Source organism: Rhinoraja longicauda, chromosome 26 (genome assembly GCF_053455715.1).
Source record: "Rhinoraja longicauda isolate Sanriku21f chromosome 26, sRhiLon1.1, whole genome shotgun sequence".
Classification (NCBI taxonomy): domain Eukaryota; kingdom Metazoa; phylum Chordata; class Chondrichthyes; order Rajiformes; family Arhynchobatidae; genus Rhinoraja; species Rhinoraja longicauda.
The window spans coordinates 28,033,692-28,047,708 of NC_135978.1; the positions used below are offsets into that span (position 1 = coordinate 28,033,692).

General features: G+C 42.5%; 1 protein-coding gene across 7 annotated transcripts in view; it reads left to right on the forward strand.

The window, feature by feature from the left end:
* The first annotated feature begins 6,292 nt into the window (after window positions 1–6,292).
* Window positions 6,293–14,017, forward strand: part of ksr1a (kinase suppressor of ras 1a) — a 160,442-nt gene continuing 152,717 nt past the window's right edge. For 6 of the 7 annotated variants that reach the window (XM_078422636.1, XM_078422637.1, XM_078422638.1 and 3 more), the window contains exon 1: window positions 6,293–6,448. In XM_078422636.1, coding sequence (XP_078278762.1) covers window positions 6,329–6,448 — 120 coding nt within the window. In that variant the 5' untranslated portion in view covers window positions 6,293–6,328. The remainder of the gene's footprint in view (window positions 6,449–14,017) is intronic. The other variant, XM_078422640.1, reaches the window with a different exon arrangement.

The following is a 14,017-nucleotide window of genomic DNA, read 5'->3' on the forward strand; positions in this document are numbered from 1 at the left end:
CAGTACTCCAGGTGCGGTCTCACTAGGGCCCTGTACAACTGCAGGACCTCTTTGCTCCTATACTCAACTCCTCTTGTTATGAAGGCCAACATTCCATTGGCTTTCTTCACTGCCTGCTTTACCTGCATGCTTCCTTTCAGTGACTGATGCACTAGGACACCCAGATCTCGTTGCATGTCCCCTTTTCCTAACTTGACATGATTCAGATAATACTCTGCCTTCCTATTCATACCACCAAAGTGGATAACCTCACACTTATCCACATTAAACTGCATCCGCACTGCATCTGCCCACTCACACAACCTGTCCAAGTCACCCTGCAACCTCATAGCATCTTCCTCACAGTTCACCCTACCACCCAGCTTTGTATCATCGGCAAATCTGCTAATAGTACTTTTAATCCCTTCATCCAAGTCATTAATGTATATTGTAAATCGCTGCGGTCCCAGCACCGAGCCTTGCGGTACCCCACTAGTCACTGCCTGCCATTCTGAAAGGGACCCATTTATCCCCACTCTTTGCTTTCTGTCTGCCAACCAATTTTCTATCCATGTCAGTACCTTACTCTCAATACCATGTGCTCTAATTTTGCTCACTAATCCCCTATGTGGGACCTTGTCGAAGGCTTTCTGAACGTCAAGGTACACTACATCCACTGGCTCTCCCCTGTCAATTTTCCTAGTTACATCCTCAAAAAATTCCAGAAGATTAGTCAATCCCCTTCATAAATCCATGCTGACTCGGAATGATCCTATTACTGCTATCGAAATACTCCGTAATTTCGTCTTTTATAATTGACTCCAACAGCTTCCCCACACTGATGTCAGACCAACTGTTTCCTGTTTTCTCTTTCCCTCCTTTCTTAAAAAGTGGGATAACATTAGCTACCTTCCAATCCACAGGAACTGATCCTGAATCTATAGAACATTGGAAAATGATCACCAATGCGTCCACGATTTCTGGAGTCACCTCCTTATGTTGTCACATGTGCTGTGGAAGGGGACAGGGGAAGAGGAAGGGGGAAGGAAAATATGGGTCTAAATCCTGGCGGGACGCAGGGAAGAAAAGTGGGGAAGAAAAAGGGGGTTGCCATTGTTAGTGGGTTAGTTTCCTGAAACTGGAGAATTCAATGTTCACACCATTAGGTGTGTTTGCCATGTTCTCCAGAGATGCTGTCTGACCTGCTGAGTTACTCCAGCAATTTGTGTTTTCTTTTGTAAACCAGCATCTGCAATTCCTTGTGCCAGTATATATTTTTTACTTGATTTCTTAAAAGTAATGTTGAAAAGAGTTTGCACCTCACTTATCTTGAGTAAAATCAATTTGTGTCACACAGCACGGAAAGAGGCCTTTCAGCCCAACTCGCCCACGCCGACCAAGATGCCTTTTTTAAGATAGTCCCAATTGCCAGCATTTGTCCCTTACCTGTCCTATCCATGTCCAAGAGTCTTTAAAATGCTGTCACACTATCTGCTGCAACTATCTCCTCTGGCAGCTCATTCCATGCACCCACCACCCTCTGAGTGACTAAGTTGCCCTTCAGGTTTCTATTAAATCTTTTCCCTCTCTCCTTAAATCTTTCACCTCACTTTGTGAAAGAAGAGGGCACTTTGCTTGTCAGGATCATCACACAACAAAGGACAGTACAGCACAGGACAGGAACAGGCCCTTTGGCCCACAATGTCTGAGTCAAACTTGATGCCAAGATAGACACAAAAAGCTGGAGTAACTTAGCGGGACAGGCAGCATCTCTGGAGAGAAGGAATGGGTGACGTTTCGGGTCGAGACCCTTCTTCAGACTGAAAGTCACGGGGAAGGGAAAAGAGAGATATAGACGATGATGCAGAGAGATATAGAACAATGAATGAATGCTATGCAAAAAAGCAATGATGATAAGGGAAACAGGCCATTGTTAGCTATTTGTTGATGCGAAGATAAATCTCCTAAGATGCATCATAGGAATTCACTGCAGATCTGTGAAAATATATCACTGATCCAATAATCTGCAGCATGACGTACTGGTATCACTGAAACATGAGCTCTGTTCCTTGCTCTGCGGATCCTGTTCAACCTGCTGTTCTGGTCCCCACGATCTAATTCCTTATCTAGTCTTTGGCTGTCGTGGTCCACGAGGCAATTGATTCAGCAACAAATATTCAGCAAAAAAACAGAAAAAAAATGCAAGAAGGGTCTCGACCCGAAACGTCTCCCATTCCTTCTCGCCAGAGATGCTGCCTGTCTTAGTTTAGTTTAGAGATACAGTGTGGAAACAGGCCCTTCAGCTCACCGAGTCCCCACCGACCAGCGATCCCCGCACATTAACACTATCCTGCACACACTAGGGACATTTTGTACACATACACCAAGCCAATTAACCTACAAACCTGTACGTCTGGAGTGTGGGAGGAAACACACGGGGAGTACGTACAAACTCCGTACAGACAGCACCTGTAGTCGGGATTGAACCCGGGTCTCTGGCGCTGCAAGCGCTGTAAGGCAGCAACTCTACCGCTGCGCCATCATGGCTGCCCATGCTGCCTGCCCTGTTGAGTTACTCCGGCATTTTGTGTCTATCCACAGGAAACACTCGGCAGGTCAGTCAGCATCTGGGAAAGAAGAAGCTGAGTTAGCACTTCAAGTCAAAGAACCCGTTCCGGCACTGGGAAGGGAGATAAAAGTTTTTAAAGTTTAGTTTAGTTGAGAAGTACAACATGGAAAAAAGGCCCTTTGGCCCACCGAGTCCACACCAAGAAAGGTCTCGACCCGAAACGTCACCCATTCCTTCTCTCCAGAGATGCTGCCTGTCCCGCTGAGTTACTCCAGCACTTTGTGTCAATCTTCTTGTTATATCTAAATCAGGATGGATTATGACTTGGAAGTGAAGGTGTTTGTGAGAAGCTGCTTGACCCGCAAATATTCCGAAGTAACCACCGCCCTTGTCTTTTAATAACCTAATTAATGAATAAAGACAATTTATTACAGAAGATAAAAATAACTCGTCTCAATACTTGAAGGTTCTCCAAGTTGTAAAAATGTGTGGGTTGAAAATGAGGTCATGAAAAGATTCACTGTCATTGCAACGAAGTAGGAAAATGGCATGAAAAATGTGGTGTTTTTATATTCGAACAGAAAAGATTATCGTGCGATTTGATATGGTGTTTAAAATTATGAAATGATAGTTCAAAATAGATATCTACTTCTGGAGATACAGGATTCTAGAACAAGGAGGCATGGTGGCGCAGCGGTAGAGCCGCTGCCTCACAGCGCCAGAGACCCAGGTTCGATCCCGACCACGGGTGCTGTCTGTGTGCAGTTTGTAAGTTCTCCCCGTGACCTGCGTGGGTTTTCTCCGAGATCTTCGGTTTCCCCCCACACTCCAAAGGTTTGTAGGTCAACTGGCTTGGTATAATTGTACATTGTCCCTAGAGTATGTAGGATAGTGTTAGTGTGCAGGGGTCCCTGGTCGGTGTGGACTCGGTGGGCCAAAGGGCCTGTTTACGCGCTGTACCTCTAAACCAAACTAAATGTATGGTTATATTTTGGAAGCTTATCGGAATGTAGTAACAGTAAATAAATAGTGACTGAGGCAGGGATTGCCAACTTTGTTGTTTGAAGAAAAATTATATAATTGAATAAGTGGACATTTGGATATTTGGAAGATAATGATCAACGGAAATTGAAAAACTTGTTATCATGTAATTTCATATACAACAATAACCCACTTTTTAGGGAAAACACGCTACAATTATATTAAATCAAAGAAATTATAGTTGATGATTTGTGAACATTTTGTACATCTCAAGTTAAATTCATTGAGATAAATAAAAATTGCTATTACATTAAGCTATTATAAGCTATCAAACTCAAGAACAGCTTCTTCCCCTGTGTTATCAAGCTTCTGAATGATCCTTCCATAAGCTAGGGTACTGACAAATTCACCTCTATCCCATTGGACACATTTTCTTCCCAGCTGTTATCAGGCAACTGAATCATCTTACCACAACCAGAGAGCAGTGCTGAACAACTATCTACCTCTTTGATGACCCTTGGACTATCCTTGATCGGACTTTGCTGGCTTTACCTTGTACTAAACATTATTCCTTTATCATGTATCTATACACTGTTAATGGATCGATTGTAATCATGTGTTGTCTTTCTGCTAACTGGTTAGCACGCAACAAAAGGTTTTCACTGTACCACAGTAAACGTGACAATAAACTAAACTGATCTGAACTGAACTATGGAACTGGTGCACTACAATGCTGAGAATTATGTTCTGCACTCTGTACCTTCCTCTTTGCGCTATTTATTGTACTTGAATTTGACTGTATGTATAGCATTATCTCATTTGATTAGATAGCATGCAAAACAAAGATTTTCACTGCACCACTGTATGCATGACAATAACAAACCTAAACCTAAACCTGCTGACTAGTACATGTTTAGGATGTGGGAGGAAATTGGAGCACCAAGGACAAATTCATGTCGTCACAGGGAGAACGTGCAAACTCCATGCAGACAGAACCAGAGTTCAGGATCAACCTTTGTACCTGGAGCTGTGAGGCAAGAGAAATACTTGTTCAAATTTACAATAGTTTCAGTTCTATTTTTATTTTGTCGTTCATATGGGTTGGAAAATTAAACAGATCATGCAACAGTCTCTGGGAAGATATTATTGGCCCTAGTAGGTCACCAGTAAACCGCAAATTGAAGATAGACACAAAATGCCGGAGTAATTCAGCAGGACAGGCAGCATCTCTGGAGAGAAGGAATGGGTGACGTTTCGGGTCGAGACCCTTCTTCAAACTGAGAGTCAGGGGAAAGGGAAATAAGATATATAGACGGTGATGTAGAGAGAAGCAGAACAAATGAATGAAAGATATGCAAAAAGGTAACAATGATATTGTTAACTGTTTGCTAGGTGAGAACAAGTAGCTGGTGCGACTTGGGTTGGGGTGGGATGGAGAGAGAGGGAATGCACACATTGCTTGAAGTTAGAGAAATCAATAACAACCGCAAATTGAATCTACTGTTAAATCTGAAGTGATGATGTGGAGTTGGGGAAAAAAGTATACTTTCTAAAAGAGGAAAAGCAACAGAAGTTTTGCAATTTAACGCAGTAAAGATAAGAATTTTATTTGCCTGAAAAAAGTATACTCTCCAAAAGAGGAAAAGCAACAGAGGTTTTGCAGTTTAGTGCAGTGAAGATAATAATTTGATCTGCCTGAAAAAAGTATACTCTCCAAAAGAGGAAAAGCAAGAGAGGTTTTGCAGTTTAATGCAGTGAAGATAATAATTTTATTTGGCTGAAAAAAGTCTACTCTCTAAAAGAGGAAAAGCAAGAGAGGTTTTGCAGTTTAATGCAGTGAAGATAATAATTTTATTTGGCTGAAAAAAGTATATTCTCTAAAAGAGAAAAAGCAACAAGAGGTTTTGCAGTTTAGTGCAGTGAAGGTAATAATTTTATTTGGCTGAATAAAGTATACTCTCTAAAAGAGGAAAAGCAACAGAGGTTTTGCAGTTTAGTGCAGTGAAGATAATAATTTTATTTGTTTGGGAAAGAAAGAGTGCACTTTCCAGAAGAGCCAAAATGCAACAAGAGTTATTTCAGGGAGTCCCAGTGGCATTGCAGCGAATCTGCGAGAGCAAGTGTGCTGTGTTGGTCCAAGTTGCGGGGCCCCGGGGTGGCCGGAGGTCGCGCGGCGCCTTGTGGGATCTGTAGTTAGGCAGCAGCTGTAGATGGGCGTCGCGACTACAAGTCCCAGGGTGCGCCGCGCGTGACCTTAGCAACCGCTCGGCCCCTTCTCCCCCCTCCCCCACCTGCTGAAGGGGAAAGAAGAAGAAGCAGCAGCAGAAGGGAGGAGGAGGAGAAAGAGAAAGCAGCCGGTCCTCGGTGCCGACCGATGTGCTCCGAGAGGAGACATCTGCACATTTACGCACTTGCGCTGCTCTCTTTTTTTTGCATTGGCATTTTTGCAAAAGAAAACTATTAATTTCCCCAGCAGTGAGAGGGAAAACTTATTTGTGCAGTTTTCCTTTTTTCTTTAAAAAAAAAAAAAAGGGGCGGTTGGGAGAAGGGGGGAAGGAGGGGGGGGGGGGGGGGGATGTCGTTGCATTGAACTGCAAAAAGCAGGCCGAATGTTTAGGAATGGCTGAAGAGAACAACAAGGGTCTCCAACCCAAAGGCGGTGGTGGTAGGATAAAGAAGGCTACAGTTGCTGAAGAAGAAGAGGAAGGAGAGGAGGAGGAGGAGGAGGAAGAAGGTGGAGGAGAAGAGGGGGTGGAGGAGGAGGAGGAAGAGGAAGGGGGGCTGAGCTTGATTAAAGCCATGCAGCAGTGCGAACTCAACCAGGACATGATCGACATCAGCATCTCCAATCTGGAGGGGCTCAGGACCAAATGCGCCGCGTCCAACGACCTGACGCAACAGGAGATCCGCATGCTGGAGGTAATATGGTGTCCCCTTGCTTTGCTCTGGGAGTCCAGACTCAGCTGTGATGACCACTGTTCCCTCCAACCTCCCAGCCTTGCTTAAAGGGGGAGGGGGGGGGGGTGGATGGGTGTCACAGTGCAGTGCCACGGTGTGGTCTTGATCTCTGGTCTGTGGATTTGTGGTCTGCAATCTCCCCAACACCTTTCAAATGCAAACCCAGTACACCTTGGGATAAAATGGAAGGAACTGCAGATGCTGGTTTACACACAAAACAAAAGGGCACCCAAGTGCTGGAGTAACTCAGTGGGTCAGGCAGCAGCATCTCTGGAGAACATGGATTTGTAATGTTTCAGACTGATTGTCGTGGGGTGGGGTGGGGGGGGGGGGGTGGTAAGAAGCTGAAATGAGACAGGGCAGTGGATGAAGGGATTCTTGCATCTGCAGAGCCTCCCAATTTTCCCCTCCCTCTCCTGGAAATTTAAAAACAAGGGCACTAATAGGAATAGCAGCTTTAAAATGCAAATCAGTCCTTCCTAATGTGCCCAGTGGAGCATTTTAGGGCAAGCCGACGAGTTGATCATTGGTGAGGGTGGATAAGGAGAGAGTCTCATATACTGTAGAATCCCCCCCCCCCCCACCTCCCCCCCCACCTCCCTTTAAAATTACAGAATATAGATAACAAAAGAGGAAATAAAACAATGGGTTTTAAATGCAACCCAGCAGCGTCTGTTTGCTAATGAACTTAGCTATTTATGAAGGATTTTCCTATGACAGTGATAATCCATATATATTGCACCTGCTGTGTGCCAAGGGCTGTCAAATACACTGCTGTCTGCGCCTTTTGAGCACATAACATGGACCCCTCTCTTGTCTGACGTTCACCAATTGCTTTTGCTCTCATGTTAGAATGTGCTAATAGGCATATAAATTGCAAGAACGCTGTAAATTATTACAAGATTGAAAGGCTTGAAATTGTGTTTAGTTTCTGGTTTGCAAATGTTTTTTTTTGTGTCAGCCAAGTTTGTACTGGATACTGACACAAACTCCTAGAGCGAAAGGAGATTATAATCTTCAAATATTACGTGTGTTAATTTCAAGTTTTCTCACGATTAGTCATTAGTTGTATCATTCCTCGACCTGGCTACGGGTTTAACTAAAACCAACAGTTAGCTGGCGTTAACTCTTAATCGCGAAAAACCCCCCACACATGTTGGTGAGCAGACATGGTTTTGTTTTAAGCAGCATTGTAGCCGAAAAGACGTTCTACTTTGTACCTGCTGGTGAGGATTCGCTGAAGTTTCACAGATGGCTTAACATTTTTTTTCTGTGTGTGTGTTGTGCGTCTTCTATTACGATGTCAGCATTTTTTTATTGTTGATCTCGGTAAGCCGCTGTCACAACTCGCTTGGAAATGTTTTTAAGCACGTTCAGACAGACATGAGTGGTGTCATCAGCTATTGAAAAGGGAGGGGGAGGGAGGAGGAATCGCAGTTTCTCCCAACATATCAGGAATACTGCTGTTTTTTTTTTTTAAATTGAAGATTATTTGGAAAGCTGTTCAACTGCCCTTCCCTTTACCTCTTCAAAAATAACCCCAGTGCCAGCGACAGGCCTATGTTGTGCAGACACACGCCGATGAGATCAGCATATAACCCACTTCAACAGACACGAGACGTCGCAGCGTTGCAGGACTCGATTGCATTTTGTAAGCACTTATTTTGAAAAGGGAAGCAACTTAATCTTGCGAGAGGCTGTGTTCTTGGGAGCATATGATATGTTGATCTCTGTAACTTTTTTAAATATCTTTTTTAATGGGAATTGCTCAGTCAACGATAACTTAAGATTTAACCAATATGAAGACAATGGTGGCGGTGTGTGGGCCATTTAGTCTTGGAAGTTTTGTTTGAGTCGCGATCAGCTTTGTGGATCTTGGGTGGCAGCAGAACGAAGAAGCCCTTTCTGGATTATTGAGCCGTGAAGTGATACTGGTGTGAGCTGTGGTGCGTTGCGTGTAGTGTTGCGGCTGTTCCCAAAAATAGAACACAACTCCTCCTCGTTTAATAGACATAAGTATATGCTACCACCGCAGAAAGGTACAGGGCTGATTCAAAGCTTTCAAACGCGTGGGATTTTCGCGATTTATAACATGTTTGCAAAGCAGGGTTTTTGACGTTAATAAGCAAACTGATCTACTTTTAAAAAATAAACTGGGTTTGTTTTATAAAACAGGTTGGTCGTTGAAGAGTACAAGTACTGGGTGGGATTTCCTGTATTTTTCGGCCAACTTAGTTGCATCCTGTTGGTCGAGGATATTTCTTGTTCAGAACACTAAACGGATTTAACTTTTCAGTGTAGATTTGCCCGGCATTGTATACAAATTTGTGTAATACGTTCTGTAGCGGAGTGTAAGAAAAGTGAGTTAGTTTATTTACACTGCACTATTCTATTTTTAATCGGTTTCTTTTTACTTGTGTAGTGTCTTGGGTTTGAGGATGATTTCCAGTTCTTTGGCCTCATTAATCACTCCAGAACCCAATGTCCAGATTGCGGCACAGATGGGGCGCTTGATAGAGTTGGTCTGTAGTAGTTTGGGAGGTAATTTGCTTCCTTTGTCATTTACATTGGATCTTGTGTGTTCCTGACAAATGGAGCTCAATGCTATCTCAAATGCTGTTACTCCATTTTGAGTTGTCATGGGACAGTCATTTTTCTCAAGGTGGTGTTGAGAAGGTGATTGAATCACTTCCTCTGTTAACCTGGTAAAAGTCTGCTGCATTTACAGGATGCTGCGGGAATAGTTGCTCACTTGTTGTAAAATACAGATGTCTTCAAGCCAAGTCTGTGGAGTCGATACCCAAAGCACCCGACTCCGACTCCTTGATTTCTTGTGTCTCCGACTCCAGCAGCATCAAAATTGCTCTGACTCCTACTCCACAACTCCGATTCCACAGCCCTACTTAAGCGTGTTGAAGTTAAAATGAAGATAGCAATCGATTCCTGTAATAGCACAATGGCTTATTGAACTTGGAGGTAGAACTGCTTTTAATGCACCTGCACAGCGGTAGAGTTGCTGCCTTACAGCTCCAGAGATCCAGGTTCGATCTTGACTGGTCTGTATGGAGTTTGGACGTTCTCCCTGTGACCCTGTGGGTTTTCTCCAGGTGCTCCGGTTTCCTCCCACATTCCAAAGGTTTGTAGGTTAATGGCTTCTGTAGATTGTCCCCAGCATGTAGGGTGGAACTAGTGTATGAGTGATTGCTGGTAGATGCAGACTCGATGGGCTGAAAGGCCTATTTCCTTGCTATATCTCTAAACTAAGCTGCAGAGAGACAGTAATTATTTGCGGAAATTTGCGAGCATTGGAGATTCTTAACGGTGTAAGCGATGCCTGTCAAGACTGCATTCAACAGATTTTTTAAATTGGGGAATTGAGAGAGACTGAGTTTGCACAGGAAAGTGGAGCAAATGATCTCATCGAATAGTGAACCGGGATGAGGGCTGAGTGGCTTCCTCTATCGTTCCAATGTTATGTTTGATGAAGGAGCCTATTAAGTTGGGAATGCTGCAAGCCAAAATTGGAGGTGGACAGAGTTCTTGAAGGGTTAAAGGACTGAAGGAGGATAGAGGTGAAGGTGTCGGAGGATATGATAGCAGACATGGGGGGGACTTAGAGACTTGCACAAACTGTATGAAAGGAAATTAATCTGCAGAATAAATAAATCCATTAAAATGTTATTTTTGTGGAAGTGGACAGCTTGGACTATGGTGTCATGTGACAGGATATGTGGACTCTTATATATTGAGACCAAACGCAGACTGGGCGATCGTTTCGCGGAACACCTTCGCTCAGCCCGCGTGAACCAACCTGATCACCCGGTTGCTGGACACTTTTCATTCTCTTTCCCATTCCAACACAGACCTTTCTGTCCTCCTCCATTGTCAGTAAGGCTAAGTGGAGAAACAGCATCTCATATTTTGCTTGGGCAGCTTACAGGCCAATGGTATGAATATTGATTTCTCTCACTTCAGGTAGTCCTGGCATTCCCTCTCTATCCCTCCCCCACCCAAGTCGCACTAGCTTCTCATTTTCATCCAACAAACAGCTTACAATGGCCTGTTTCCTTTATCATCATTACTTTTTTGCATATCTTTCATTTATTGTTCTTTATCTCTCCACATCACCATCCATATCTCTCGTTTCCCTTATCCCTAACCAGTCTGAGGAAGGGTCTCAATCCGAAACGTCACCCATTCCTTCTCTCCAGAGATGCTGCCTGTCCCGCTGAGTTACTCCAGCATTTTGGGTATATCTTGTGTCCAGCTGAATGTTACCTATGCTCTGTCTGCACATGTGTGATCTGACTTGTGGATATTTTTTCCAGAATTTTCACCGTATTGATTTTTAGACAAGAAATGTGCTGCTTGTTTGATTGATATCTTTGGGGTGCTTTCTATTTTGCTTTCCACACGATTCCTGAAAATATTGCTTTTGAGGTGGAGAATGCAGGAAGTCAGATTGACTGATGTATGCTTGTCTGGACAACATCTTGCTTTGCCTCTGTTTGTCTCTGTGTTCTGATCTGGTATGTGTACTTTGCTTATTTTCATTCTTCATCGTTGTCTGAACAGTACATTAGTTAAACTTTTCAATTTTCTAAATAACTTGTTTCTCATGCTTGCAATCATTTTCACATCACAATCTTAATATAATGTTGCAGTGAACTGAATTGGTCTCAGAATTCAAACTTGTGGCCCGTTTCAAAATACTCTGGAAAATCTTCCACCTTGTTATCTCTCTTCTAACCAATTTTAAATTATTTTTGATGCACTGCCCCCCCCCCCCCTACACTGCTCCCATTCATTCCACACCCTTTATTCACATTGATAATTACAATATCATATATTTCATCAAATCCATGGCATTATGTGTGTGTATCTCATACAAAGCACAATTATGCCTTCTGTAATCTATGCCAACTTCTTTGAACTATTTATTCCATATCATGATAACTGGACCGTGGCTGCCCAAGTTGGCAGTGTTCTTTTAAAAAAATTAATCTGGAACACGAGACTTTGAGATCCAAGATTACCCACACTTAGAATGAAATTAAAAACTAAATGTGCACAGTTTTACGATCCCTGCTATAATCTAACACATTTGGGCCCCCCTCAGTGCTGTAATTTCTTTACATTCTTTCATGTCTGCAATGGGCACAACATTAGCAAATAGAAACAAGGAAACATAGCAAATAGGTGCAGGAGGAGGCCATTTGGTCCTTCAAGCCAACACTGCCATTTATTGTGATGATGGCTGATCATCCACAATCAGTAACCTGTGCCCTCCTTCTCCCCACGCCCCTAGAGCTCTATCTAACAAAGATAATGGGTGCATTGAAACCAAAGTCAGACAGATACTGAAAATTGGGAATAGAAGGTTGAAATTCAGAAAACATTTTGGGTGAATGAAACCGAGTTAACATTGAAGTCCAAATCCTTTCATCAGAACTAAAGTAGAACCTGCATTGTTTGTATTGTACTGCAGAAAAAATATGTTTTACTTCAACATCCTGAAGTGCTATATAAACATTTATTTAGTGATAGCGATTATTGAGTGAGATAAAATCCTATAAATTTTCTACTTGGTTTCCCTCTGATATGTTTGAACATGTGTAACTTCATTTGAATTTGAATGGGTTTGATTTTTCTTTAGGGAAACTTTGTAATTCAATTTATCAGTGAGGTAAAATTAGTGGCTACATTCAATTAAATTGGTTAAGGAGGCATTTGACTAAAATACTAATTGTGTCAGAATAAATTAAATTGTAAATGTTGACTTATTTGCATCCTATTTGAAAGTAGGATAACTTAGGAAGACTGCTGCTTGCCGAACTGTTTGTAGGAAGGAATAGATGTTTGGGACAGTATGCAAATACAGGCTAACATTGTTTTTGCTTCACCGCCTGATGTTCTGCTAATCTCCCCCAGTGACCCCTTGCACTATCAGAGTGCAGCAGCGTTATATTTAGATGACAAACTCTGTTGTAAAAGTGACATTTGCTTTTCTTTCCTGCAAGATTTGGCTTTTGGAGTCATGCATCGCTCCTTTTCAGTTGACTTCCTCAGTGCTCCGGGAACAATTTCCACATTTTTGATTTGTGAAACTTTCAAGATTTCCTCTGAATGATAATATGGAAGCTCCCTAGTGTAATCTAATTAGTTTTGTGTGCCTTGGCCAATAACCAATAATGGTCATAGATTGTCTGTTGTGTAAAATTTGCTAGTTATTTTTTACACTCTGTATATTTTTTAAAGTTCTAGCTGAAGAGAAAACTTTGTTTCAGGATCATTACATAGTTTCTGGGTTTTTGTGCTGATTATGCAATTTGGTGGTAGGTGATACTTATTATTCACATTGACCTCTTGGTTTGTTTCCTTACCTTTTTAGTTCCTGAATTTATGTTCCGTTAATAGAATCATACAGCGTGGGAACAGACGTTTCGGCCCAACTTGCCCACGCCAACCAACATGCCCCATCGACACTAGTCCCACCTACCTGCGTTTGGCCCATATCCCTCTTAAACCTATCCTATCCATGTACCTGTCTAAATGAAACGTTAACTATGGTACTTCGATGAGGGCACAAATATACATCTGTTTATTGTGGAAAGTCATGATTTGAATTACAGTTCAGATTATGGGATAACATAATAGCAAGGTATAAATCTGAAGGCCATTGCACGTGGTTAGATTTAGATTAATTTATGGTCATATACTCCAGGCTGCGCTGAAATTCCTTGTTCGTGTGAAGCTCACAGAATGAACAGAAAATACACATTAATGATAAATACTACAATAAATACAATGACGAGTGCAAAACACCAGAATGGTGCAAGGTTATATTGCATTCTGAAGTAGTGCAAAAGAATATTAAAATATACTCATGGAGTAACCAAAAGAGGTGGAGTTAAGAGTAAGAATACATGGCAGCACCTCCAAGGAAGGAGGTATGAAACAGGTGATGTGTTTGATAGTGTACGAAGGAACTGCAGATGCTGGTTTACACCAAAGATAGACACAAAATGCTGGAGTTACTCAACGGGACAAGCAGCATTCTATCCAGAGATGTGTTTGATAGTAATGGGAAATAATCTGGATCTCTGAGCTCTCAAGCTCCTGTATCTTCTTCCAGAAGGCAGAAGAGGGAAAAGGGAAAGGCCAGGATGTCAGGCATCCTGGATGATATTTCCAGCCTGGTCCAAAGCACCATGAGGATGGATTGAATAAGATGGAAGGAAGTGTTAAGCCTCGCTTATATTCACCACTTTCGGCAGGTTCTAGAGGTCGAGAGCAGAGTAGTTGCCATACCAGGATGAGATAGATGCATTTCCTCAGAATACTTTGTATAGTGCATCTGTAGAAGTTTGAGCGAATCTTCATGCACACACCAAATCTCGGATGCCTAAGAAAGTAATGTGCTGATGTGCTTTCTTGATGATCGCAGCAGCGTGACGGGACCAGTTCAGTTTGCTGGTGATATGGATGTCTAGGAACGTGAAGCTACCAACATGCTCTTTCTGCAGCAGT